The following is a 27,620-nucleotide window of genomic DNA, read 5'->3' as shown; positions in this document are numbered from 1 at the left end:
ATTTACATTACATTTACATGTTTCCTCCTATCCCATAGTCAAACATATTTCCAAACGTTGGTCTCAGGTTTCACCAAAGTACAATATTTCAGGATACAGTGAGAATGCAGACTTTTTTTTTCTCCATCACAATTAATAGTAGTAAGAATGCCAGCAGATTCAAATCATGTGAAGGTTATAAATAATATTTTTTTCTGTCGGGCTTTTTCTGACCATGTAATTTATTTGGGGAATGAATTCCCTATGTGTATTTTATGCTACTAATTTCTGCAGAATAAATGTAACATTTTGTTTCCTATGAATGATTAGTGCTTAAAGGACGAACGTGAGTGGTACTCAGAAGCCAGTGATGTCACGGGTTCCCACCCCTCCTCCTCCTGGGGAGATGTCAAGTGGACCTGTGGCAGAGAGCTGGTGTTACACACAGGTATGGACATATGAACTAAACTCATCGAATCATGTTCTATACACAAAAGTGATAGAGTTGATCATGGTTTACATGGCTTATTAAATAGTTTCAAGTCATATCACGCTACTGATATTTCATTACCAGCTTTTTATGTTTCCCTCTTTTATGTTTATGAGTATTTTTTTGCAGCAGGTAATTAGACCTGTTTGACTTGATCAGGCACAGGTGTGAATAATAACTTTAACAAGGGCTCAGTTCCAACATGAACAATACTAGGACCCTTAAACAAAAGCAGACAAATGGAATTCCGCCATCATTAATAATGTGTGAAGATGCTATTTAATTCAAATTACTGTAATTTAGAGTGGCCAGCCCCCTCTAAGTTGTTGACTGTATTTCAAAAATGGATAAAAAGCCTAACGTTCTGCATATTCTTTCCTTCCTAGGTCAAAGTTGTGAAGTTTTCATACATGTGGACCATAAACAACTTTAGTTTTTGCAGAGAAGAAATGGGGGAGGTTTTGAAGAGCTCAACCTTCTCCTCTGGCCCTAATGACAAGATGAAATGGTTAGTACATTCATGCTTACAAATGTCTTGAGCTTTTTGCATTAATCTATCTATCCCATTTTATCTCCTCCAGTTTCATCTCCTTTTATTAGTGCGACTGTTATTGAAAAGTCTGCATGTTTGTATTGTACTGTGGGAACTCTGTACACAAGTGATAATTACAGTCTCTCAAAGGAAGAGAGAATCACCCCTAAAGGCTCATCAAAGTCTTGTGTTATCACAAAAGTGATAAAAGCAGTTATGCCTGTCTTCATTCTAGTTTGTGCTGTTGCTGATCTGCGGTGTTCTCTTTTCTTTTTCTTGCCAGGTGTCTGCGAGTCAATCCAAAGGGACTTGATGATGAAAGCAAAGATTATCTTTCATTGTATTTACTTCTTGTTAGTTGTCCAAAAAGTGAAGTCAGAGCAAAGTTCAAGTTTTCTTTGTTGAACGCTAAAAGAGAAGAAACAAAAGCGATGGGTGAGTAAAAGGGGTCAGAACCTCGCCACCTCTGTTTTACTGAATATTTACTATTCCTTTTACCCCAACACTTATATTTATTTCTAAAAATGTTCAAGCAAAAGAAAGACATTATCAAGACTGCATCATTCTATTTTTCTCTTGTCACAGAAAGCCAAAGAGCATATAGATTTGTCCAAGGCAAAGACTGGGGCTTCAAAAAATTCATAAGGAGAGATTTCCTCCTTGATGAAGCCAATGGACTCTTACCAGATGACAAGCTCACTCTGTTCTGTGAGGTAATTCTATTTTTGCTTTCTTTTTATTCTTCAATTAATAAAGGGTGTAGCCTTTCTGTCTATGTATGCTGCAATTTGACCAAAATAGCAAATGATGTCGCCACACTTTCCCCATTTCTACTTGCAATGATGGTGTATAATGGCGTATTCAGCAACACTTTTATTTGATGGGAGAAGATATATTTTACTGTCTTGGTGAATCCTTCTGAAAGAGTATCGATTGGGCTGGCACACATTCCCCTTCTCATCCATAATCCAAATCTGTCCTCGGAACATAGCCACCTCTCAATTCTGAATTATATTTCAGGTTTTCCTGATTTTCCATCATTGCATACCGGAGCCATGTTAAAGGGGTTCTGTTGTGTTTGATGTGGCATTCAAAATGACTGAATAATTGCATTGTTTCTTCAACGAAAGCATCCAAATCACATCACTGTTTGATTGAAACAGTATACCCCTAGTGTAACCTTATTTAAATTAAGGCTTAAGTCTCTTCATTCAGTCATTGTTATGACCAGTTCACCCCTGAGTGTAAGCTGTTGTGCCATTTATCTACAAACATACTGTTGGCATTTGCTTCAAATGACATTACGCTCTGAGGAAGTGAAATGCTTCCTCCACCTTACTTGTTTTTCAAAATAATTGAATTCAGTTTGTCAAGAAGAATGAACGTCTCCTAATATGTTCTTTCAATGGACAAGTTAAATGAAGTGTCAATGGATTTTGATGTAAATGCATTTGGCCAAATACTGCCAGGACCAGACAGTGTGCCAAACAGCACTTGCAGAGATTCAACAATATCAGGGAGATTGCCACTTTGATAAACAAATTGCTTACAAATTAAAGACAAAATGCCTTTCCTCAGCAATTAGGTGTTTCAGCAAAGTTAATTAATTTGAGTTTCAAGTGTTCAGAGTCCCTCCCATTGTAGCATCCTCAATCTTGAAAATGTGCTCAAAATGGAGCAAATTAAATATAAATTAGGCAGTTCTCCAATGCAATAAAACACATTTGCTGTTGGATTTGTCGGAATGTTTAGCTTTGTTGAGACTGCTTCAGCCTGTAGTCCTCTCAGTGATGTTTCTCGTGTTCAGGTGAGCGTTGTCCAGGACTCGGTTAACATTTCGGGCCAGTCCAACATGAACATGCTGAAGGTACCAGAGTGTCAGCTGTCTGATGACCTGGGGAACCTGTGGGAGTGTTCACGCTTCACAGACTGCAGTCTCTACGTGGGAGGGCAGGAGTTCAAAGCCCACAAATCCATCCTTGCAGGTAAGACCGTCCCCAGCCACTCAACACTTTAGCAAGTAGCAACCAGTAGAGAAGCCCTCAAAATGGCCATAGCAAGACAAGCCCATGTCCCTTCTCAATGGCCTCTTGTGGAGAGCTGGAAGTGCCTCAAAAGGCTACTGTGGGCCTGTATTCCTGACTTGATTTGTATCGGCCCAAGTATGCAGTGGTGCAGTGGCAGTGGGCTCTAATCCCCACTACCTCTGCGTGACCCTTCTTGACCCAGATGACTGTAGAATCCAAGAGAAGGAGACGCTGACTCTTTCTCCAGCTTGTCTCCATTGGACATAGTGACAGCTGCACTGGTCAGAGAGAAATGCTGACAAAGTGGAGCTGTGTGGATTTAGCAAGATGTTAAGACTGTCAGAGTTCAAAACTGTTGATTTGGTGTGCTAACATGCTTAATACGATGTTGACTCCTCGCTATATTTATAACTGTTCTATTTATTTCTTTGACAGCGAGGTCACCAGTCTTTAATGCCATGTTTGAACATGAAATGGAGGAGAGTAAAAAGGTAAGAATAACTAGTTAGAACTGTGTGTTGTTATGAGTTGTGTTACTCTTTCCTTAAACTAGAACTACCGCGACACAATGCTACACAAGTTGAAATGAGTCGTACAGAAACCTCTTGTCTTGTCTTCTCTTCTCTTGCAGAACCGTGTTGACATCAGTGATGTAGACCCAGATGTCTTTAAGGAAATGATGGGCTTCATTTATACAGGAAAAGCCCCGAACCTGGAGAAGATGGCAGACAATTTGCTGGCAGCTGCAGATAAAGTAAGTAGTAATTAAAACTTTTGCTAATATTTTTACAAGCATCTGCCTTCCACTTCTTTTCGATGGCGGAGGAAAAGCTTCCTTTTATTTTTGCTTGGTTTGGCCAATCATTTTTCTTCAATTTTACGCATTGCTTCAGTTTGTGTGGTCAAAGCAAAGCAAATATTGTTACCTGATAAATCCTGTGTTGAGCTCCAGCCAACCAGCCTATCCTGAAATTGTCTTTGCACACAACTCTGATTTTAACAAATAAACAGCGAGCTTTTTCTTTTCTCACTGTTTAGCATCATGTGTTTGTATTTTACACAAACATTGCACTCTTATATTTAATTTTTTTGGCAGTTTTAAGACTTGCGTATCACCACAAGGTATTATGTTCATCAGGTAACTAAAACACAGAAACAGTGATGCTGACAATCAGATGTGATGTGGTCATACCAATGGTTCTCATTGGCATGTTTGGAGCCTCCAATGAGTTGAGAGGCCAGCATTGTATGCAAGTCAATGAGGCTAAAAGGGTGATGTGGTCAGTTGTGTAATTACACCGCTGTTTAGGCTCCATCTTATCTGACATAATTTCAGTATTGATAACCTATTATAAAATATAGTCTGCTTCAGTCCGCAGCCAGCTTAGAGCATGATGGTACAGGGTGTGAAAAATGTAGAATCCAATACAGCACAGTCGCTCTTCAACACTGTTTGTGAGGCTTGTAATTCAGCATCTGTGGAGACTGTCAAGTAAGTGCTGATTCAAGTTAACAGAAATGATTGAGGACGTAATAAGTGATGTGGTTTCTGTCGGCCTGCATCAATAATGGAAATTTCCATCGTCCATTGGTAACATCATGTTACTGAAAGCGATGACATTCTTGGCAGTATGGAAACCTACTTTATGACAGGAGAAAACCCTTCACTCAATGCAGTGTTTTGTTATAACGTTGCAACAGAAGATGGCACAGTACGACGTCGCTTATGAAACCACGCCGTGAATTGCTGTTCAGTCCCTGTTTGGATTTTCATGTTGCCACTAGATGTACACATTTTGCATTTCAAATATTGCTTATGCAAAGCAATATTTCTTGGGACTGTAACATGAAGCTCCCTATGATCTCCCAAATCCTTTCCAGACAATATCATTTTCTCTCATCGGTTCACAGATGAGTTCCCCTATTTTAGGCAAGGCAAGGCAAGTTTATTTGTATAGCACATTTCAACAACAAGGCGATTCAAAGTGCTTCACATAAAACCATTAAAAGCATCAAAAACATAATGCAGATTTAAAAACAGTTAAGAAAACAGTCAAAAATAAAAGTAGAAAAAGCAACATAAAAAATAAAAGTTGCAGGGTTAGTTATCAATATAGTGCTTTGAATTTGATGTATTGGCGTTTACTGAATTGTAAACCATATATATATATATAAATATATATATATATATGAGAGACCATGTGGTGAAATTGGGCCATTCCTGTTTTTTTTTTAAGATTGCAGTTTATATTTTCTTCCGAGTAGAGTTGTAACATTGACTTGATAATTGAACTGATTGCAGCTGTAGCTTTAATGTGTGTTCAGAATAGTTGAGACGGAACCTCAAATCATGGGCATCCACTTTGCATCCAGGGTATAACGAAAGCTTTTTGTCTGCCCCTCCATCCCTCCCCCCATCCCAGTACGCTCTGGAGCGTTTAAAGGTCATGTGTGAAGAGGCCTTGTGCAACAGCCTTTCAGTGGAGAATGTGGCCGACACCCTCATCCTAGCAGACTTGCACAGTGCCGAGCAGCTCAAAGCACAAGCCATAGATTTTATCAACAGGCAAGTATTGCAAAAAAACCTCCAGTGATAAATTCCTGCTGCCATTTCTGTTTACCAGCCCTGAATGCTTACCTTTTTATCTCCTTGCCATAGGTGCAGTGTCCTGAGACAGCTGGGCTGTAAAGATGGAAAGAACTGGAATAGCAAGTATGTAATTAGCTGATATATGTGACACAAGATTAATAACACCCTCTTATCTCGTCCCCCAACCAGATGCATTGGAATTCATTGTTTTAGCCCAGGCAGATAGAGTGCTATTTGCCTTTTCAGTTTGAAGCTCCATATCTTTGTATCCAAGTTATTAATAGACTCATACCTGGATAAACCCTGGAAATGGAATATTTGTAGAATTTATTAAAAAAAGAAGGAAGGTGGTCGCTATAGGATTTATTTCAGATGATATAGTGTGTTTTTAGAGGACACCTTGAAATGTTGAACTTTGTTGTATTCAACACGTTCTAATTCTACATTAATTCAAACGTATGCACAGAAAGCACTAATGGCCCTTTTTTTAAGTTTGCCATGCAACTCCCAAATCAAGTGCCCCTTATTTGCTGTGTCATTACGATCTCATTTATGTTTATTGATTTTTAATGTGCACATTTTCACGTTGTCTTAGTGTTAACTTCATTTTGCCTGTGCTTACAGTCATGCTACAGACATAATGGAGACTGCAGGCTGGAAGTCAATGATCCAATCCCATCCTCACTTGGTAGCCGAGGCCTTTCGTGCCCTGGCTTCAGCACAGTGCCCACCCTTTGGTCTTCCCAGGAAGCGTCTAAAACAGTCCTGACTGCCTGACTGTGTGCCCCAGGACTTTACTGGAGGTGTGAAGCATGGGTTTACAAAGGAAGGACTAGTGAGGATACCACTCTTTATTTCCACCAAAACTGAACACACTTGAATAAAGAAGAGTGGAGCTTTCTGGCCACGGATTTGGGGAGGCTGGCACGTGGACATCAAAGGATTTGGAAAGAAAAATGGTAAAATTGGTGTCGCTTGCTTGCTTTGCTGCCCCAACTGGATTCTGTTCAGCCCGGGTAGCAAGTCAAGCTGTCTGCTACTGTTTTTTTTCCTGTAATTTTAAAAATGGCCTTAATATATATCTGCCATTGCTCCGGAGCTGCTCCAGAGTACTTTGTCTATTTTACTCTGTGCCTGCCTTGTCACAAAGACCAGGCCTCCTCCAGGTTGCACTAGTTCCCATGAATAGTCATTTTGATATGGAGTTCTATAGGAACGTAACAAAGGTTTAACTAAATGGGAAATATTATATATTTGTAATGTTTAGCCCGTTTTGTGACTAGACATTAAAAAGCATGAACACTTTCAGTGCAAGGTCAGTTCTTTACACTTTTTAAAATATGTGTATGCCCCATATTGATGGCACCATTTCTATGTAAATGACAGTTGAACCATCTTCAGAAGACCAGTGTACAAGAAAGTCTGTTCTATTGCATATTTGTGGGGGGGAAATTGTAATCTGCCATTTTTGAAGACCCAGTGTCAATCCTTATAACACACTTAAGACGGAAAAATGTCTATACTTTGGCCCTACTATATTAAAACATTGGAAGTATTTACTCAGTCTCCCATTTGAATGGCATATTCCAGATCATACGTCTGTGAACTGTTCTAGATTAAATTGAGAATTTCTGTCTTTAGTATTGCCAACTTGCAAATATTATATATTCTCAATATACTGTGGTAACTAAAAGTGGAGAGACTAATGCATGGTCATGTTATTGTCAAAAGAAAGTGTCCAAGTATCAATTTTGTTTTTAACAATTTATTTTCTGCAATTATCTGACATTTGTGCAGGATGACATGAATTGAGTCTGTGCAAAACAAATCCTCTAACATGCTTGGACATTTGTAGGATGCTGAGCATCACTTCTACTGGCAATGTTATTCTGTGTTTGAATGGGGGGGTTGTCATGTTTATTCAGTCCGTCTCGTATGTAGTGTGGTGTGACCGACACTTCAGAGGATTTTGTAAATTAAAAGAGTAGCATCGTTTTTACATGATATTACTCATCATTCAGAGTCATGTTGAGATGTTGAAACTTCTTTTGTTTGGAAGCAGAAAAGACAAAGTTGTGGTCTGCAAGAATGCCTGCATTAACCCATTAAACCATTTTCCAGCAGTCTGAAGAAGCCCAGGTTTTTTTGTTGTTTAAATCAATGTGACAAGACCTGTCAGTTGAAGGGAGGGTGATTATAATCCATACGGTTTCTTTTTAATGGTCATGTTTATGGATGAGTGTCAAGCGGAGGTGATCGCTTTTTTTCCTTTTTTTTTCTGTCTCCACTGCTTTTCTTTTAATTATAAGATTAGAAAATAACACTGTGATAATCAAAAGAAAATGTTCTTCAACTGGTGCATAGTAACATGTTTAATGTCGAACCTTTTACGCCACATGAAAGCATTTCTTCCTCTTGTTTTATGTGTGAATGCTCGGCACACGCTCTAATTAAAGTGAACACGAGGCTGCTCCTTCCCGCTGGAACAGAGACTTCTTCATCAGCAGCTCGCTGTTCCTCGCCCGCCCCTCTCAGCACAGATCCTAGAAAAAGACCCGATACCATCGATGCTTTAGGACGCCTTTCCAACCTTTTATCGTCCTCTCTCGCTTTCCTCCACTAGCTGTTCCACTTGAAAGACAAGCTGCCCGCAGTGGCATTGTCACAATTGAAAATGTGTCATTTGCATCGTAGGAAATGAGATTGTTAAAAAAGGCAGTAGACAATGACAATGTCCATTTTTATGTGTGTCGTGAGTCCAAATAATGTGAAGCTGCAGCAGACAGCCCATGGACACAACCACTGCCGCCATAAACAAGTCAGAGTAATCTATGAAATCTCAATGCATCCCAGGAGGTGTTTTGCAATTAACTCTTAAGATACTTCTAACGAATGTCTTTCCCCAGACTCGTCCTCATAAGTACGTTTCCGTTGTTTCCCAGAATGCATTTTGACAAACCCAGCAAAGAGTCAGAAACTTGTCAAAGTTCCTGTGAACATGTGATCTTTAGCTGGAGGAATCATTCATGGACTGTGAGCTTTAGCAGAATGAGTCATTGACATCTTCAAATGCAACATGTCTTGTTTGTGTGTTCCAGTCTGTTGAAACATAATAAGCATTATTGCCATTCCAATAAATGTTCTCTTCTTGATGACTGTCAGTCCGGAGACGCAGCAAAACCTGATATTTACCGCTGATGAATTTTAAATAGTAAATTGTAACCCTGCAGCACTAAAATATGTATGTGACTTGACACAGTATTATTGGTTACAATGGATATTTTTCAAGAGGTAAATGCAGATTTTCCTCTTCGTAAATTATGAGAATATCTTTTCATTTTTTATTATAGGGGTGAATTGTCAACATGGGCAGCTAACACATTTAAAGTATTTTTTTTTATTTGCGTGTTAAACTGAACCCCGTGAAATATATACGTTAACATTCCTTAGTTTTAGGATCTGGATGCGTGCAGCAGGAAAAGCTGCTGTGACTCGATGCCTAAGGAGTCGGTGCCTTTCACCCTGATCAGATAAGAGTAATGGAAGTGATGAAAAGACCCCTGTCACTGATGGCCACAGCAAAATGGATGTGCTCCCTGAGGTGTACCTCTGGTATCATCCACGCCCGTGGACACAGATTTATTGCCCATTAAAAAGCTACACTGAAATGTACCTCTTAGAATGGTGTGTTTATCCTGTTGAGAAGTCCTTGTAGGAATGAAACGAGACAACCGTGAGCGCCGACAGACTGGAGCTGACTCGGTGTGACAACGTGCTGTGAGCCAAGTTCAAATGAGGTTTAATGCCATACAAACCTAAATTGATCTTTACAATTTCATTTCAACAAAATAAACCTCCCCCTATGAAATCAATTATTCCCAAATGAACATTTGTACTTACACTATGCACACAGCAATGCTCTTTTTTGTTCTTCTTATTTTACAGGGGAAACTGCTAAAACAAGATTTAAGCAAGCAGGAAATCAAAATAGACACAATCTGCAAGGATTACAAAAATGGAAATCAAAGCAATCTATAACTACAAGCAATTAATATGACATAAATCTACATGATATTGCTTAACACACACCAAAAGTAAGGAACAATATACTTATTGATATATTTCTCTGGAAAACTTAGAATAAATTGACATTGTTTACTCTGAAGCCATAAATAAACAGGTTTAGTTTTAGAGTTAATACACGTTAATACACATCATTTTCACAAAGGAGTAGAACCAAAACATCGACATAGATCAACTCTGATTTAGTTACATCCTTATCATACACCTCTCCTCATGTGTAGAATGTGACAGGATCATTTACAGCTGACGGGGAAAGACGTGAGATACAGCAAATAAAGGAACATTGACAGAAATAACCGCCGTGTGATTAGTCAGTGGCACATGCCCTAGTCTAAAAACCCTGGATATACACCATTAAAGAAATGTTCCTGTGTTGATGGTTTTCAACAGAAACTGTTTGAACCATTTGCTAAGTCAAAGCACATTTCATCATTTACAAGACTGGATGGTACCCACTTGTACACAAAAGTCAATCAACTTAAGCCCGCTGTACAATTGGGAAATGTATGACATTTTTAAATGTAGCTCCCACTTCTCATTAAAACTCCAGACGGATTTTGTGTTTTCACCTTCTTTTTTTTTTGCTTTTGGTTTTCTCCACTCTTGGTCTTGGGTAAATGAAATTTCCCAGGCTAATTAAAGCCTATTAAAGACAGGTAATGTCAGGGCTGGTGGCAGGACCATGACAAAGTGCTGATAATTGTCTGCCAGACTCGCTAAATCCACCTGTCCTGCAATTATCGCTCCCCCCCTCCTGACACATTAATCCACTCGGCAGACTGATGCCTTAAAGTGCATCCTGCAAACACAGATGTTGGATTTCAGACCAGTTTAGCATACACATGCCTTTTGATGATCGCAGCAGAAAACCAACACATCTTAAGGAGTACACAAGGCAGCAGCCAGGTTATACATGGATGGAGACATATATATATATATATATATATATATATATATTAATGTATGTATGTGTAAGGATTTATGATTATGCCCTCTGTGCGGGATCAATTCATTTTATCATGGGTATTGGGCACATAATCAATCAATTCACTAATCCAGTCCTTATGAAGATAAAGAGATAAAGATATAGATATAGGTTGTAAATCCATATGAATTATTCAGAACTACTTGAAGAAATACCAATTGATCAAGCTGGAACAATAGACTCTGTCCTCTCTGTGTTCTGTTAACACGTACAAATGGATATTAGGTCTACATTAAAGGCAATGAACCGATCAGTCAAAATGGAGCAATGTTTCAAATGTGAAATATCTAATTTAATTTTCTATTTCTATTTCATCCCATTAAATGAGGTGAGGATATTGTTTGACAATGTTGGCGTTGATGTAGCACTGGCACAGAAGCCAGCTCTGCACTCCAACGGGGAGGCTCCTTGCCTAGCCTTGAACAAAACATCTGGACAACATGCTAATTACACCAGTGGTTTACGGAGAACATGTGCCGCTGTGAAGGGGAGGAGTCACACAGGGTTGGTAGCTAGCTCTGAATCCCAAGTCAACCCCTAAAACCAAGTCCCTGGACACCTAACTATCTCAAGTGTTAGATCTGTACGATATATACATTTATTTTTGTTTCTTTTGTTTTATCAATGCATCAAATCCTTCCAGAGTGTGTCCCATAATAAATGACACTTCCTGCAACATGTTTCAGGTACTTAGGTGCTGCGGGACAAGGAGCTTAGAGGTTGACATTTACATTATTTGAAGATTAGACAGAAGGTAGATGCACACTAAAAGCTAGATCATCCTGTAGAGGAGTATGGTGTGTCACTATGATAGTTATAGTCAGGGCATACCTTCTGCACCAGTTTATAGTCTACACTGTAAAAGGCTATATAGATGCATATGACTTTGAAAGGTTTCGAGCACAGCCAGGACACATGGCTCTGCGTCTGCTCCTGATAGCACACCTTGGCCGGCTCAAAGCTGCACATGGCAGTCTTCTTGTTGCGGTCCGTCTTCTCGTACTCAATGCGACAGTTGAATGATTTGGTGTCTTTGGTCTCCAGCGTCGACTGCTGGGCGATCTCAAACTCCACCACCCTGGAGGGAGGCACCAGGCTGACGGACACGTTCCCCATGCCCGTGGAGTTGTGGCGGAAGTAAACGCTAAAAGTGCCGTTCCCATGGTCCACGATCTTCCCCGTGATCAGCAGGTTGAGTTTAACGGTCTTGATGTTGGAATGGAAGTCCCCCCAACCAAACATCTTTTTGAACTTGCCAGTCTTGACGATGGGCCTGCGTTTAGTTCTGGCCTGTGCACCCTGAGCATCTGTCTGGTTAGATAACCAGTCCCAGAAGTCCTCCATGTTCTGTAAATATGTAATTTCCCTCATGTTGCTCTTGAACCCGGGGGACCCCTTGGCAAACAAACGCAGGGGGTTGAGGATGCGTGGACTGGCCCCCGTGGGAGAAATCTTCTGTTCGTTATCAGTGTCGCCCCACTCGATGAGCTCTGTGGCTCCTCCATGCTCTTTCCTGCATGTGACCTTCAGAAAAGCAAAGCAAAGGTAGAGAGGAAAACAACGTTAAGGGACATAATACAACGCTGATAACCAGACAAATATGTATTTAATGTTCCTCGAGTACAATGACGTTCACATGGGCAGTGATACGTTTCACAGGAGAGACATATAACAGAAAATCAGAGTGTATTCACCACTGATTGACAACTTATCTGTGTTGATTGAGCTGTAAAAATGAAACAGCGGCAGTTCAGCACTGAGGATAAAGAAAACAGCACTTTAGCACTAAAGAGGGGAAAGCCAAAGAATCTCAGAATGAGCATGGAGCCAACCATTTGTCACACAAGTTAAGATTTATTTTAGGAAATGCTGAACTACAAAAAAAGGTACCCTTGGGAAACATTTTGTTTGGAAAAACTAACTGTTTACAACAGCTTCAAACAGATGCTGGCACTTCAATAAGACAGGAGCAGTGCTCACTCCTTGAAGAAAAATGGCATTTTGTTGAAAAAAAAGAAAGATTTCTTGGCACAATAAAATATATTGCCTTGCTGAACTTCTTGTACTTAAACTTAAGCAAAATAGCATTATTCCATCATTGTATTTCACTCATTGTCAACCGTGTTTATATGCCGTGTCAATCCTTTAGACTCCTGTAAATGGCAATACATGTGATTACTCACTTAACTCAGTAATGATAACAAGATAATTCATATGTATATATTACCAATATGTATAACTGCTTTCAACACAAATACAATTTTGTTTTGTTTTACTAATACATATACAGAATATTATGAACAAAGCAATCTTTGAAAAAGGAAAACAAATGTAAGCGGTTAAATTAATTGTTTGACATTTTGGGAAAAACGCTTATTCACTTTCTTGCAGTGAGTTCAATGATCGAGATTGATAATAGTGTCCACGTGGTAAATTTGAAGCTTGAGATCTTCGCAATGTACGGCACATTAAACAATGTTTAAACGACAAATTATACACAATGAGCCTCACTTTTCAGTTTTGTAACATCTGACATTAATCAAATACACAACTTTAACAATTTTCCATTTAAGAAAGTGGATTAGCTACACTAATCAGACCAAAAGGCTTGTTGTCTTCGATGTCAGGAGGCAATTGCCTTGATTATACGATGTTAAGGATGCTTTAGACAGAGAGGTATTCATTAAACCGCATTGTTTTGCAAGTATGACCCCAAACTATCACAGTTCCAGTTACTAAGCAGACTAAAATGGTATTAAGAATTCACACTAGTAGCACCAATAATTGTGTAAAAAAATGTAAGAAATGCACAACAGTGTGAGGGAATCATGTTGGATGCAGCGATAAACTTCAGCTTGGCTCATATTTGCATAAAGCTTCTAACATTTTAGGACGACTTGTCGGGATTACATGACAATGCAAATCCCCTGGACTGTGAGCAGGTCTCACGTCAGCGGTGCTATTCTTAGACGCCCCGTGCCTCTGAACTTTGTCTTGTAATGGTTCCCAACAATAACACAGGCTATGGTAAAGTACGTGCTAAGTGCTAATCCAGACGCAGCAATGAACTGTGATCCCTCCTCTTGCCCAGAAGCCTTTTAGCTTCAGGAGCAATTCCTGGTCCACTTCAGATAAAGCTTAAATAATTCACGGCAATAAGCTTAGCTAGTTTTATTAGTAATTAGTAGTGCCGGCTTTCCCCAGGCCCCGTTGTAGGGATCACTGAGAGAAGCAGATGTTGAAAGCACTGAGCAGCGGCTGTTTGAATTCTCACTGTGCTGCTGCACACTACTTCCAGACTAATTATAATTTTGCTGCAAGCCTAACTGAGGCACATGTGTACAATACTAACAAACTAGGTCTGTCTCCGACAATCAGTTTTTGTCACACTCACATTCCTGTGCAACTTCCTGTTCGACATGTAAAGACACTATATGCTTCTCATGGTGTGCAACTGTGAATCTTATAATGAGAGCTCTTCTTTACGTCCCAGACCGGAGTAACACCTTAATGTACTAGCAAGCAGGGCCTAATGGCTCAACCATCTGGATATGTAATGTGAAATCAATGCGTCTCCCACGGACAGTGAGCCTGACCCATCTATCAGCCCTCACAAAGCTTAATTAAGACACTTGCTCCCTGTAAACATGGATGAATGAGGCAACGCTGTAAGAATGTCCCTCTGTGTAGCTCATCACCTGCACAGTCATTTAATCAACCAATTCCAGTGGCAATATTTCCTCACTGATACTGCCACTTAGTAATACCTCATGTGAGCTCAGCTTTTAATTTGATTTGACTCTTCCCGCATCACAACAACAGGCGACGCAGTACATAAAATCTGTGGGACTGTGGGTTCCCGACAGGAACATGTCTTCACTGCTGTGATCAAGGAGGACGTAGCGCTCGTCTCCCCACCAGCCCAAACTACATATTGGGTGTCATGCTGTGCAGCTTATTAAGAGGTGAAACCACGTTTTTTCTTTCAGTGTAAATCTCAGGTGAGCTTTGTATAGGATGATTATAATGGAAATGAGAGAGGAGTTTAAGTATGATGAGCAACTGGGGAAATTGCTGTGACAACAAGGGGATCAACAGAGGGATATCTAATACTTATATGCCCCGGCAGAGATGAAGCACTGGGAACTTGAAAGCTCACACTGACACATAGCCTTTGGTTTCTTTCTCCCTGCACACACACACACACGCAGTATCGCCACACACACACACACACACACACACACACACACACACACACACACACACACACACACACACACACCTCGTTCATTTAGGCAGAAGTGGAGTCTCTTAAAAACAGACTAAAGGAATCCGAGTTTTTGTACGTTCACCAAGACGCTGTGGGAAAAAGGAAAAAAGAGGCAAGGTCTGATGAAGGAGAATCTACAAAAGCTTAATTAAGATTTCTTAATCGGTGCTGCTGTGCTGGAGGCGTTTCGGGGCGACTTGAAACAAGACATTATTATGATAATAACTGCAGACTTATGGAGCTGAAAACACCAGACCTCATTTCAACAGCACTCGGCAAAGTGACTCGTGGCAAACGTTGCGGATATCTGTCTGTGTGGTTTAGCGTCTTCCTTTTCCTGTACATTCGCAGCAAAAAACGCAAAGAGGTGCACAAACTTTACACCCCCCCAGGCACAGATATTATATATTACATCTATATACCACAGCAGTCAAAGGTTATATGTGGCTTGTAAAGTAGTAATACAGCATCAAACATAAAGGTGGGTGAAATATAAATTAGGTGAGTAATTTTAATCCACCTTTATATAATCCACCTTTTATGACCAAACATATTTAAGTCGGGCTGACACAAGTTGTTATTATACTGAAGATGAGAATGGCAGATGTTTGATGTTATTTATTTCTTACATTCCTTTAGCATCACCACTGACAGGGAGAGGGTTGTTGTGCTGCAATTTACACTCTGTAATCTCAGGAGCACAGATTTATTTTAGTCCAATTTATGCATTTTACACCTTCAGTTAAATTTAGAGGCTGGAGGTGAATATTGTGGACTAATGAGCAAAAAAGGAGATCTTTGACACAAAATCCTCAACGTTTAAGTTGTCTTAGTTCTTTTTTGATTATCAGATGGCAGACTGACTCACCAAACCTAAAACATATAAAAAAGAAACTTCAAGAAACACTTAGGCTAGAGTTTTGATCCGTGTCTGTGCTGTGAATATTAGATCAGGCCATATATAATGATCTGTAATATATATATATATATATATATATATATATATATATATATATATATATATATATATATATATATATATATATTACAGAAGGGCTGATAGCATCTGTCAGTGTCAACTCATCACAGATTTATTGGTCTGATAAGTAACACTAACTTGTAGTTGGGCAATACCAAGCATATGTTTGAGGTAAATTAAGAACAGTTTAAACAATACATTATTTACCTGTTTCAACTGTAAAATGACTTTGTTTTATAACCAAATTGAAATAATATATATTAGAAATGATTGTTTTGTTATGCATTCATAGTAAAAAATTATTACGGCGACTACAAAGTGAAGTAAACCAATAGTGCATAAACTTCAGCCTTCAAGTATTTTAAAGCTATTAAATAGTATGGGCTCTATGATTCTCATTTAAAATATGATTGTCTTCTTGCTTTCATGAGCATGTTGTATTTCTACATTTGTATCCATGTAAAACTGACTGGCTTTTATTTTCTCAACATTCTTCATCTTTTTTTTATGCTATTTTTGTGCACAAATGCCCCAAGTATAGTTCAATGATCATTTGTAAAGGTCCGTTTTGACGCCACATGTACTGTATATTTCATTCAATGTTGTGTCGATCAATACTATTCAGAGGCATTAGTGGAACTTAAAAAACTGACAGTGGTCTGGGCGGCAGCGGGCCACACACAGAGTCAAGATGAATCAGCCTCCACATTCATCTGTAATGAGCATTATGGTGCTGGCTGTCTGCTTGTCCCGTGGGTAGACATATCTTTTAGAGACCTGACATAAAGGTAATTGCCACAGTGACCAGAACTAGCCTCTAGAAAGTTATTAAGAAGCAGTGACATCTGGCTTCTGGATCATCTGAAGAGACGTCATTAAAATGCATTTGCAGCGAGCAGTCGGCGACATTGTGCTCGGCTGTGAAGGGGTTGTGATGGTATCTCTCTATACCTGGCATCGTTGACAATGTGGCCCCCATTCATGCTCTGGGATCTGCTTTCTTCACGAGAGCCTCTGTGGCATCCTCATTACCAAGTTCCTTGTATCAGTCAGCTAAAATAATCTTTTTTTTGAGTTTTCCATAGTTGATCTTTTTCCAGCTCATAAGATTGGGATATGCGTCTGGGGGAAATGGGTTTCAGGCATCTTCCTCACAATAAACAAAATGGGCAATTAACCTGCTCATCAGTGCAAGCAGAGCTGTTCCAATGATTCACTCCACTGTTCTTCATGGATTTATCTGTGCAAATTGACCTCACTTTGGTGGTGCAATTCATTTATTTGCTAATTTTCTGTGTCTGAAGCTTCATTAACTTGATGCGCTTCCGCGTAGTAAAAATCTGGACCGCCTGTGGAAATTACACCGGCTTCACCGGCGCCTTCTGTAATACTTTCCCAACACAACACCTGCCCCACTCGATCTGCCCCGCCGCTACTGCTATAAGACCCCGGATTGACTGCAGCCTCTTGCTTTCTAGCATCCAACATGACAAGCGGCTCCACTCACATTAAACCCGTTCTCAACCTGCAATCCCCTGCCCCGCGTCCTTCCCCAGCCATCTTCCTACTGATGTTACAGGGCATATCATTTGTAATGATTCACACCCAGAGCCGGTTCCAGGAGAGAAGGCCCTGGAGGCGCTTAGGCAGTCCAGAGCCCAAAGTCTACACGCTGCTGAAGAATAGATTGGTGCTCTGATCGCTGGAACAGCCTCACGCTCCAGAGCCATCACTTTTAATCAGAGGCCGTCCAGGGAAACACATGACAGGTGCTTCTGCACTGTGGTGGATCGCAACAGCGAATCCACACCGGGGGCACCTTACCAATCACAGCAGGCTACGGTTAGTGTGCGTGTGTGTGTGTGTGTGTGTGTGTGTGTGTGTGTGTGTGTGTGTGTGACATATCTACCCCCCTACAGTATAATCCTTCAGGCCATCACCACCTGGCCTTTGTGAGAATGAGACAGACCACAGCCTTAATATCCTAACACTCTTGCTTAAGATGTTATAGATCCAATATTGAATCGGTGGCTGAATTCATCATCCACATACTTGGAATAATTTGTGGTGAATATTAAGAGCGGCCAGTATCTAATGTATAATTACATTTGGAGCCCATTAAGGGTGAGATGTAATTCTTTTTTCATTCCATTTTTAGACAGAATACATTATATATAAAATACTGATCATGTATGAGTTCATTTAAAGGTCGTGGACCTTCGAAGGCCTTAGAACTCCTCCTGTCAACACCTAATATTTAAGTGTTGAAGGTGAGAGGAGAGGGAGCGCCGAGCCCAAAGGAAAGTGACGCTGATGTTTTCATTACTGTAATAACATCAGTATCATCATTGATGTATCACCATAGTACATTAATTCCATCTCTTACCGTTGACAGAAAAGAGCGTGCATCACATTGTTGGTCAAATATCGGAGTGAGTGAAATGATCAAACTTTGATCTATTGCCACACACTGAATAATTGTGCAACTGTGGTTTCTTGCTTCACATTAAATGTATGATGAAAACTGTCACCAAAACGGCAAATGCAAAGAAACAGAGAATAGCCGGAGACATGGTACAATTAAAGAACAACAAACTTGTTCATACCGCTGGCCCAGCATGAACACAAACAGACAAACATTAAAAGGAAACACAAAGGGAAAAACACGAGGGGGAAGAATTTGAACAGAAACATGCAAAAATGCGTACTGAGCTAATTAAGCTCAATCTACTCCAATGCATTTTATTGCTGCTCAAGAAATGTTCAAGAAATATTCAGACCACTTGAGTTCTCAATGAAGATTCACTGTCCATAGTCCACAGTCCTTTTTAATTCTGACACAAATAAAGCTCAACAAATGGAGCTCATAAAGTTATGATGCCCGGGGACCTCACATATTAAACGGAAATGAACTATGTTTTGGAGCCTGTTGTGGCAACATATTATCTGACTGCTCATGTCACTCTGAGCCGCTCCCTCCTATGATTAGCATAAATTACCGCACATATCATAACCTTCCTGTGGCTATCATTAATTTCTACGTTGTGAGTTATTAGTCATGTTTATAGTGTCAGTGTGTTTCTATATTCTTGTTCAGTCTCACAGTCCTCCTCGTGAAAGATTTGGTATCATTAATGTGCATTTTGTTACAGGAAGCACAACACTAAATTGCACAAATCAGACACCTCTCCTGCAGTGTGGAAGCTGCCAAGACAGAATTGTATAACCGTGCTTTAGTGTGCTAATAAACGGGACAAATTGCAGGAAATTATACCGCATATAGCTCAGACCTCGCTGACATTTGTAGGAGCATCTCCTGTTACAGCTTTCATACCGAGAGCGCTCAAAGTATTACATCAACTTGGTGGTCTGTCCTTTTATGCATGCAACATAGCAACTACTCTTTTGGTCAAAACTATTTGCAACAGAAATCTGTGACATGCAAAAATTCCGTAAAGTGCTGTAATGCAGAGAAGCAAACCAGTGTCAATATCGCACTGGCCTTGTCTTATTGCTTCAGTGTTAATGCCAAAATCCTCCTCACTTTCAGGTGGCAGGAAGTGAACGCTGATTGGAGTGGTTCAATATAGTGCAATTGCTGTATATTTGCTGCCATATTTGTGTTTAACATAAAACGTTGCCGCCTTCTTTTGTTCAGGGACAAATATTTCCGAAGGCTGATACTAATCTTAGAGTTCTTATATTGACCCTGTCGATTGCTGCTTTGCTATACTGTGAATATTCATGAGGCTACATCCACACTAATCCACTGATCTCCGTCCATACGGGCGTTTCAGCATCGTTATCGAACTCGGCAAATGAAGACGGCTGGTCGGTGGCCCCCCCGGCGTCTGATACCGATGCACCTGGCTTTCAACTAACTCCAATGCAAACGCACTTGTGTCCTTCTCAGTGCGTCAGAGCAACTAACGTAGTATACAGAGCAAGATAGTCGACACGGGACTTAAATCCAAGAGACTTCTGTTCGTGTACTGTTCAAAACGAAATGTAGGGAGTCGTTAGATACGTGACTCACTATCACGTGACTCAACCATGATCGTTTGCTAAACCTAACAAAGTGGTTTTCAAGCTTAAACCTAACTGTCCCTGCCACGTCCAAAACTAACACCATGGAATACCTAGAGCGTCATAGTTTGAAGCTTTGGCAAGTTATCTTTCTGCATTCAAAATCAGACCGTTAATTAAAGGTTTTACGTATTACCAGCAAAATGTACTAAAGTAAACAGTAAAGTAAAGCAAAACTTTATTTCATTTTGTGAATATTTACTATGTATCCAACGCTTTTCCTTTCATTGAAGTCAATTAAAAGTCGCAATTTGCAATAACGCGCCTCCTTTGTGAATAAACGGCAGGACATCATCGTCATTTTATTTTTTATTTTTTTTAAACCTGCATTAGGGGCACGGCTGTTGGTGAGAGTGTCTAGGTGTGGGAAATCTAAATGCAGCAATGATGACAGGTGTTCAGAAAGCGTTAGCGAAGATCCCACTAGGAGAGAAGAAGGGGGTGGGGCTCTGGGACGAGAGCCGTCAGGTAATCTGGATACTTGTGTTATCTCTGCACCTGCCACATGTGACAGCAGCAAAGCCCTGAACACTTCACTTTTGGGCAGACGTTACCTTTCAACGCATCATCAGTTTCATAATCCCCTTACATGGTCAAAGCTCCAACTGCTGTTCTGGCTCCTGACACCTGCAGCACACCTCCGTATGTCTGATAGCAGGGATTCAGGAGGATAATACCACAAAGCATGTTGGACTCAGTGTAATTATCATTCTCTTGACCAGTTTTTAACACCTTCTACTTTGTACAACAATGCTAGCATGCTTGTAAAAGTCCTCAGCTAATACTTGAGGCATGGAATGCTCCTCTGACGGGAACACTTGTGTGTTCCAGTTTCAGTCTTTTCTCTTTCATCTCAGGGGGACGTAATCTAAATGTTTCTCTCACTGAGCTTTTTTCTACGCATGTGACAACTTCAATTTAGTATTTTCCTCCCTTCAAATCCATGCTGCAAATGATACAAATGTTTTATTCAGAAATGTTTTCGCTTGATTGGCTCAAACGTGCGTCCACCAAATTTGACATAGCGAATGTTTCTGTTTTCAAAGCAGATTGCGCCTCGGCTGATTTCACAGAAACAGCTCCCTTTGAAGAAGAAACAGGAGCGGGGAAGACGTTACTTCCTTTCTCTCAGAGTAGCTCTGAAGACAGGTACTTCACAAGAAATATACAAAGACAGAGGGGAGCTGACAGTGCTTTGTTAGGGCTGGAAATAACAAGCTGAAAAGAAAGGCCTCAAAGCCTGGAGGCAGAGGAGGAAATGTAAAAGTGAGAATAATCAAAAAGGAGATTTATTGTACTTATTCTAAAGCTGTCACACCTTGCCTTTTACAGGAAAGCAACACAGTTTTAATTAAATAGGTCAATCATTTTCCAGGACTCTGACATGCAGTATGATTGCCTTCTCCAAAGTACCAAACAAGGTAGTAATTAAGAACTTTACATGTCAAAGTGTTTGGGAAGTGACAGAAACTTTGCTTCTGTGCCTATATAGACGTGGTTTGATGTGATGACGCAGCCGATTCTGAGTCTGGTATTTCAAACATGAATGCAGAACTCACGGCTGTAAAGCAACAACACAACTCTTGCAATATTTGATATATTAAAAGAAAAAGTGACACCCCCCGATTCCTCAAACGATAATCCATCATCCACACACGATTCAGACAAAACACCTGCTGTATCTGAACTGCTCACCACCTTTTGTTGCAGCACAGCATGCAGTGGAAAGCGATGCAGACAGTAAAAGAGCAGCTTAACAGCGAGGTTGTGCTTTAGAGAGCGCTGGATGTTTCCGACCCTGCAGAGCGGTAATGACAACGCTATAAGGTAGCGGAGCCTCCAGATCTAACACCGCCTCGGGCTGCACATTGCCCATAAAAATTCATAGCTGTGGACCAAGATCGGAAAACTCAAAACCATATTAAACCTAGCGTTTCCTGCACCAGAGCCGACACAGTGGGTGCGACTGCTCGGAACTTCACTTCATCCAAACAGTTCACATCATAAGAGAAGCTGAGGGGGGAGTAATCAAGCTGCTCATAATTGTGTGCGTTAAGTCTTTAATGGTCCATCCAGAAGCCAGATTATGGTTATTGTCAATGCAAAGGGCAATTGCTTCACATCTATCAATCATTTGGAGCTTCTTTCTTTCCATTTCAGGACCTTTATCATGGATTTTTTTGCCAGTGCACACACAATTATGATTGATGATTGGAAAAGAAATAGGTTGCAAGGCTCGACCTAGTCAATACAACCTGTAGTGTCTGCAAGATACATTTGAGGGATTTAACGCGCGGCAATGGCAACCTTTCCTTTAGAGGTCTGAGACAACATACAGGCTGAGGACTGCAAATGCCACCGACAGTATTGTTTATGAGGGATTATCTAGTCAAGCCTGCTGGCTAGGAAGATTGTGACCCCAATATGAGCACAGATACACATCAGCACCATGTAAGGCCTAAAATGATTCCTGGAAGGCACCACATGCATGCAAGGCCCTTTCACTCCGTCAATCCATGTTTAATCACTTCTACAGAAATTTCTACTGGCCTGCCTGACATTTTCTCTCATATTTTTCTCCCTCACCACCCAATTTCTTCTGGTGGGTTTTTGAAGACTTAAGTTCCACTCTTTTTTTCTCTCACTTTCTTACAAGGCAAATCCTGGGAGAGGTTGATGTGAGGACCAGGCAGAGCAGGGATGTGAAGAATATAAACACATTTTTTTTATTGTCCAGAGGGAAGGGAAGGGGTTGGGCGGTGGGGTCTGTAAAAGAGACGAGGACCTTATCACAGCCCAGCAGCTCTGTAATTCGCCGCCATGATAAAGTGGCAGCACGGAAAACCTTACAAGGCTGGCACAATCCAAAGACGGATTAGGTTTTTCTGACATAAGCTTCCTGAAAAACTAATCAATCAGCCCATGCAGTATTATCAGAAGCGTGAGATTAAAGAGCTGCTCCTAATCCCCCCACTGTACATTTTATTACTCTTCCCAGTGTTAGTTGCCTTTAAATATACAATAAATAAATAATAAAACCAAACCTAATTGAGCATGAGGAAGGGGAAAGGGTTAAAGAGCCCTTAGAGAGGGAATTTATGTAGAATTTGTGTTTTGTTATGAAGACAGGGATAAAACTGTTGTCCTTGTCAGAGCCTCTTCTGACTTTGAATAGAGCCTCGATGTTTTGCTTAAGCACTGCAGAGAAAAAACACAACCGGGGGAAAAAAAGAGTCCGCTGGCAGATTTTTACAATAATATTAGCGGCTAAAACTGACCTAAATCGACTTCACATTCTGACTTTCTTGTTCTAATGATTTTACACTTGCATGGAGGGATGAACAGATAAATAACCGAGCGATTAATAAATGAATAAATAACAGTTGAAATGAATGCTAAATCCTGTGGGAAATGACTTGTAATCCCTTAAATCAGTCCACATCAAAGTTGCAGGGATGAACTCCAAGCATGTGGCGGATCCAGAGGACAAGACATGTTCAGCTTACGAGGAACCAGCTAAGCTTTGTCTCTTTAATGCGTCACACTCTTCCATCAGGATGCTCGCTCCAGCCCCGCTCAGTCCAACCCTGGGCACCGTTTACGGGAACAGAGGAGGTAGATATACATTTAACACCGCCGCTGATCCTCTTGGCACGAGCCCCATAGATGCTTTGTCATGACATAACATTACCGAAGAGCTCTCACCCCGGCAATAAGATACAAAGGCATAATAGACTTTGTCAACGTCTTCTCACACTTAATCCCGAATAGCGTCGAAAACCCTACTTTCCCTGCATGCAATCTGCAGGGCAGGACAGAGGGAGATGGCAGAGAGCAGCTCTCAAGTATGTTTTTATCTCCATCTACATTGTTCTGCTGTCAGTGCACACAGGATAACTGCGCCAGATGTCATGGGGAAGAATGGATTCTCCCAGGATGGCTTTGACCCTCTTATTTGTCCCTAGGGTATGGCACAGATGCTCAGGCCGGGGTTACATTTTCCCTATTTGACTGATGTTCTGGGTGTTTTCTGTGCGAGTGTGTATGAGAAATGAGAAAGAAAATGAGAAAAATGTGTGTGTGTGTGTGTGTTGGTTTCTTGTTTTGGACAATGCGGCCACATATGTGAGGCTAAAGGCTGCTTCAGACACTAAAATCTACTTCAGGGAAAGCGTGTAACTGAGTGTCCTGGTGGTTCAGTTGTTTGAGATGCGTCCTGTAGTGCCATGGGTTAAAAGCAAGCATTGCAACTTTGTCACATGTCACCCGCATCACATCCTTACAGTCCTTATAGTAAACTATATCCTATAATCCTACGAAGCAGACATACAAAGAAAAAAAGTTGTTTGCCGCTCAAGAAGTTTGGTGCATATTCCATTCATTCAGTGAGCGTCAGCCTGGTATTTAAACGTGTTCTATCTCTCGGAAGGTGGGGGAATATTGATAAGGGCCAGTATGTCCCCAGTCAGACAGTGGTGGGTCTACTGGGAGGGAAGCCACCGAAGCATATGAAGAGAGCCTCTCCAGGGATGCGGCCATGCTCTCTCTCTCTCTCTCTCTCTCTCTCTCTCTCTCTGGAGGCAGAGCTCCCAATAGGCACAAGGCTGATTACAACAGCAGCCGGAGCAGACAGCACTTTGCCGCTGCATCTGCACAGTTCAAGGCTATCTTTAAAGAAGCCCTCTTTGAGGATAGCGCAGATGTGAGGAACTTCTTCAATCACATGGCATTTTCTGTCCAGGTCTGATCACGGCAAGAGTCCGTAAAGCAAGGATGACCACGATAATACCCACATTTTATTCAACTGCCATCAACAGCCATTGAACAACAAAAGAAGAAGAGGGAAAAGACCTTTATATTTCCCTACGCCTTATGATCTTCCTTTGGATAGCTTATTCCTGCAACAATAAGAGAATTAGACTACAGAAAGATTCCAATCTCTGGTAAATACTATTCATTTCACAGAAGGATGTGGGATTTCATCACATTGTTTAAGTGATGAAGTAGGAACAGTGCAGGATTTGAAAACATGTGGGTTGTGCAATTTACACCTATTGTTCTTAATTGTCTTTTTTCTTAAAAATATTAGAATACGGCAAAGACACCGTACGGGTGTCGAGGGTTCAGCACAGAGGTCAAACCTTGTTCAAGCCTGGAAGCAAAATAAATGAAAATGATTGCTAATCACAAATATCCCCGCGATGTAGCTGAATAATGAATAGGCAGTTTTTTTTTGTCATTTTGTTAAGCCATAAATGACAGAGACAGGATACTAAGGTGATAATTCAATAAATAAAAACTGACCACAATGATGAAACAATAAAAACTATACACTCTCCAAACAGACACATCAGTAAATGCTACTTTATATTCAGTTAACTACATAAACTCCCCAATTAATACTACATCTAATATAATACTGCAGAATTGTTCATTATAATATAATAAGCAATATGGTCACTTTAAATAATGTAATGTACATTTTCTGTATTATTGTACAAATAGACTGCCACAAAAAATGTGTTAAATATCTGAATGTTTCCTAATAAAATTCACAATTACAAATATGAACAATAAGTTAATTCAGATGCTATTATGAAAATTAATTGAATATTATAATATAAATTATGGCTATTGATAAAGTCGCAGTCTGCTCTGCCAAATTCAATCCAATCAACTTGACTAGCAATGTTTTTGAAATATGTATTTAGCACAGGCTGCAGAAATTATATGTCACCATATTTGTAAAGGTGACGTGATATCCTCGGACTTAATACATGATTATAACAAACGTTATCATTGAAATATGATTTTTTATATTTGATTGAATATGGCTAAATAACACCATTGAAGTGCATCCCTTGTAAGACTTTGTGTGTTCACGCCGACCAACACATTTGCTGCTGATGACTGTTATACTAAATCTGATCTGAATTTATGGAAAAATAAATCTTACATTGATTGAGCTATATGATGCAGATCTACAATAAATGGAGAAAAAAACAACAAAATACATAAATATAAACAATATGATATGAATATATACAACGTTGAGTGAAACAAATACATGTTTTGTAGGGGGCCTACAATAATAATACATAAAAAAATAATAATAATATATTAACATTTAGAAACACAGATAGCACATAAGTGACTTACTGTCTCTAACTTTCTTTTTAAAACCTTCCTGGTCACAAATATATTTCTACATATTCTATTCTCATTCAAACACGTCACACCTCACCTGGTGCAGGAGGAAAAGAAACAGGAACGTTTGCAGAGCTCTCATCTTCGATGACTTCTCGACTTATTCAAAATGAGCGGCGCTTAAATCCTCTCTGGAAGATTTGGAGAGGGACAGACGCGCATGCTGTTGAAGCATTGCTGTGATCACCTGCGAGAAAAGTGGCAACATTCACCATGTGAAATCACTTTAAAACCCTTTGGACTACAAAGGTTGTCCATTTGAATCGTATATTTGGAAGAAGACATAAACTTGTCCTTACCTTTTTGTTATGTAATACCTCACTTAGTTGCAATCACCCTTGTTCAATCCACTCCCGGGAAAGAGTCCTAAAATCCTCACAAACGTCTCCTCTTCAGGATGTTGAGTGAATGTCCCCTGAGCAGCTGGGACACTTGTAGTTCTCTACAAACAAGATGGAACGGCTACATTCAGTGGCTCAGCTGAAACAACACTCCTCTAAATTGCGAATCAAGCCAAACCGAAATAATCTGAAGACTATATAGACCCCTACTTCCCGGGCTATGGTGTTTCAGAAATGACGATGTGCGCGGTCAACTACAGCAAAGTGAGCCCGGATCCGAGTGACAGGACTGCAGTGAGTCGACAGCAGTCCGCGCGCTGTGCGCTCTCTTCAGCTCGACTTGAAGTCAGTGCGCAAAATCCTCCACTGTGCGTCTGGAGACTCCAACAAGGTCGGCGCGCATTCGTGCAGCGAGTCAGACCAAAGATGTACCTCTGAAGTCTCACTCTCTCCGTCCAGGAGTCAAGTAAGAGGCTTGGTGTCACTGTTATCGGGTTTTGTTCGGCAACACGTTCACGTGTTTAACCCTTTAAACGTTTGGACATGTCGTCTCGCTTCACTGCTAGTTTCTCACTGTGTTTTGTTGTTGTTGGTGGACAGTCACAGTGGAGTAAAGAGCGGAGCCATGTACGTCTGGAGATGTTCTTGACTGTCTGCAGAATCCATACAAAACTTTTTGTTTTTGTTTATTGCAATTCCAAAGAATTCCAAACTTGCAAAACAATAATTTGAATGGTGCCAGTGAAAAACACACTGGAATTAAGATCACTATCTCAATTCGTTTGAGAACTGATGCTGATGCAGCATTCCTGACCACACAGTGCACACAGCAAAAGGTCGAACGTTATGCTCATGGCCATTTTCTACTGTGGACAAGACATTTAAGGATCCATGGGACTTTGGCACCACCACGTGGTTACAACCAAACGCCTCACTTTCAGTATGCATTGTGCAGACGAAATGTTAAATCAGTTATTAAACCTCTCGGTTACATTCTGCAGTATAAATGATCAGATTTGTATATTCTGTTTTGATCGTTCGCAAGACAAAT

General features: G+C 40.4%; 2 protein-coding genes across 2 annotated transcripts; one reads left to right on the top strand and one right to left on the bottom strand.

Annotated features, from left to right (window-relative positions):
- Positions 1 to 349: 349 nt before the first annotated feature.
- Positions 350 to 7,734, top strand: spopla (speckle type BTB/POZ protein like a; the record flags this gene model as incomplete). The annotated part of the gene is given in 10 exon segments (XM_079230645.1): positions 350 to 427; positions 856 to 977; positions 1,285 to 1,436; positions 1,587 to 1,714; positions 2,809 to 2,986; positions 3,464 to 3,519; positions 3,660 to 3,786; positions 5,359 to 5,389; positions 5,391 to 5,594; positions 6,243 to 7,734. Coding segments are annotated over 10 exon segments (1,221 nt in total). The 3' UTR covers positions 6,388 to 7,734.
- A 3,729-nt stretch (positions 7,735 to 11,463) lies between these two features.
- nxph2a (neurexophilin 2a) lies at positions 11,464 to 26,310 on the bottom strand (the record flags this gene model as incomplete). The annotated part of the gene is made up of 2 exons (XM_079231040.1): positions 11,464 to 12,210; positions 26,266 to 26,310. The coding sequence occupies 2 exons, from the start codon at positions 26,308 to 26,310 to the stop codon at positions 11,464 to 11,466; spliced, it is 792 nt and encodes a 263-aa protein (XP_079087166.1).
- Between the last annotated feature and the right edge of the window lie 1,310 nt (positions 26,311 to 27,620).

Source organism: Taurulus bubalis (assembly GCF_910589615.1).
Source record: "Taurulus bubalis genome assembly, chromosome: 15".
Lineage (NCBI taxonomy): Eukaryota > Metazoa > Chordata > Actinopteri > Perciformes > Cottidae > Taurulus > Taurulus bubalis.
The sequence above is the reverse complement of the archived record's forward strand: the minus strand, read 5'-3'. Positions and strand labels throughout refer to the sequence as shown.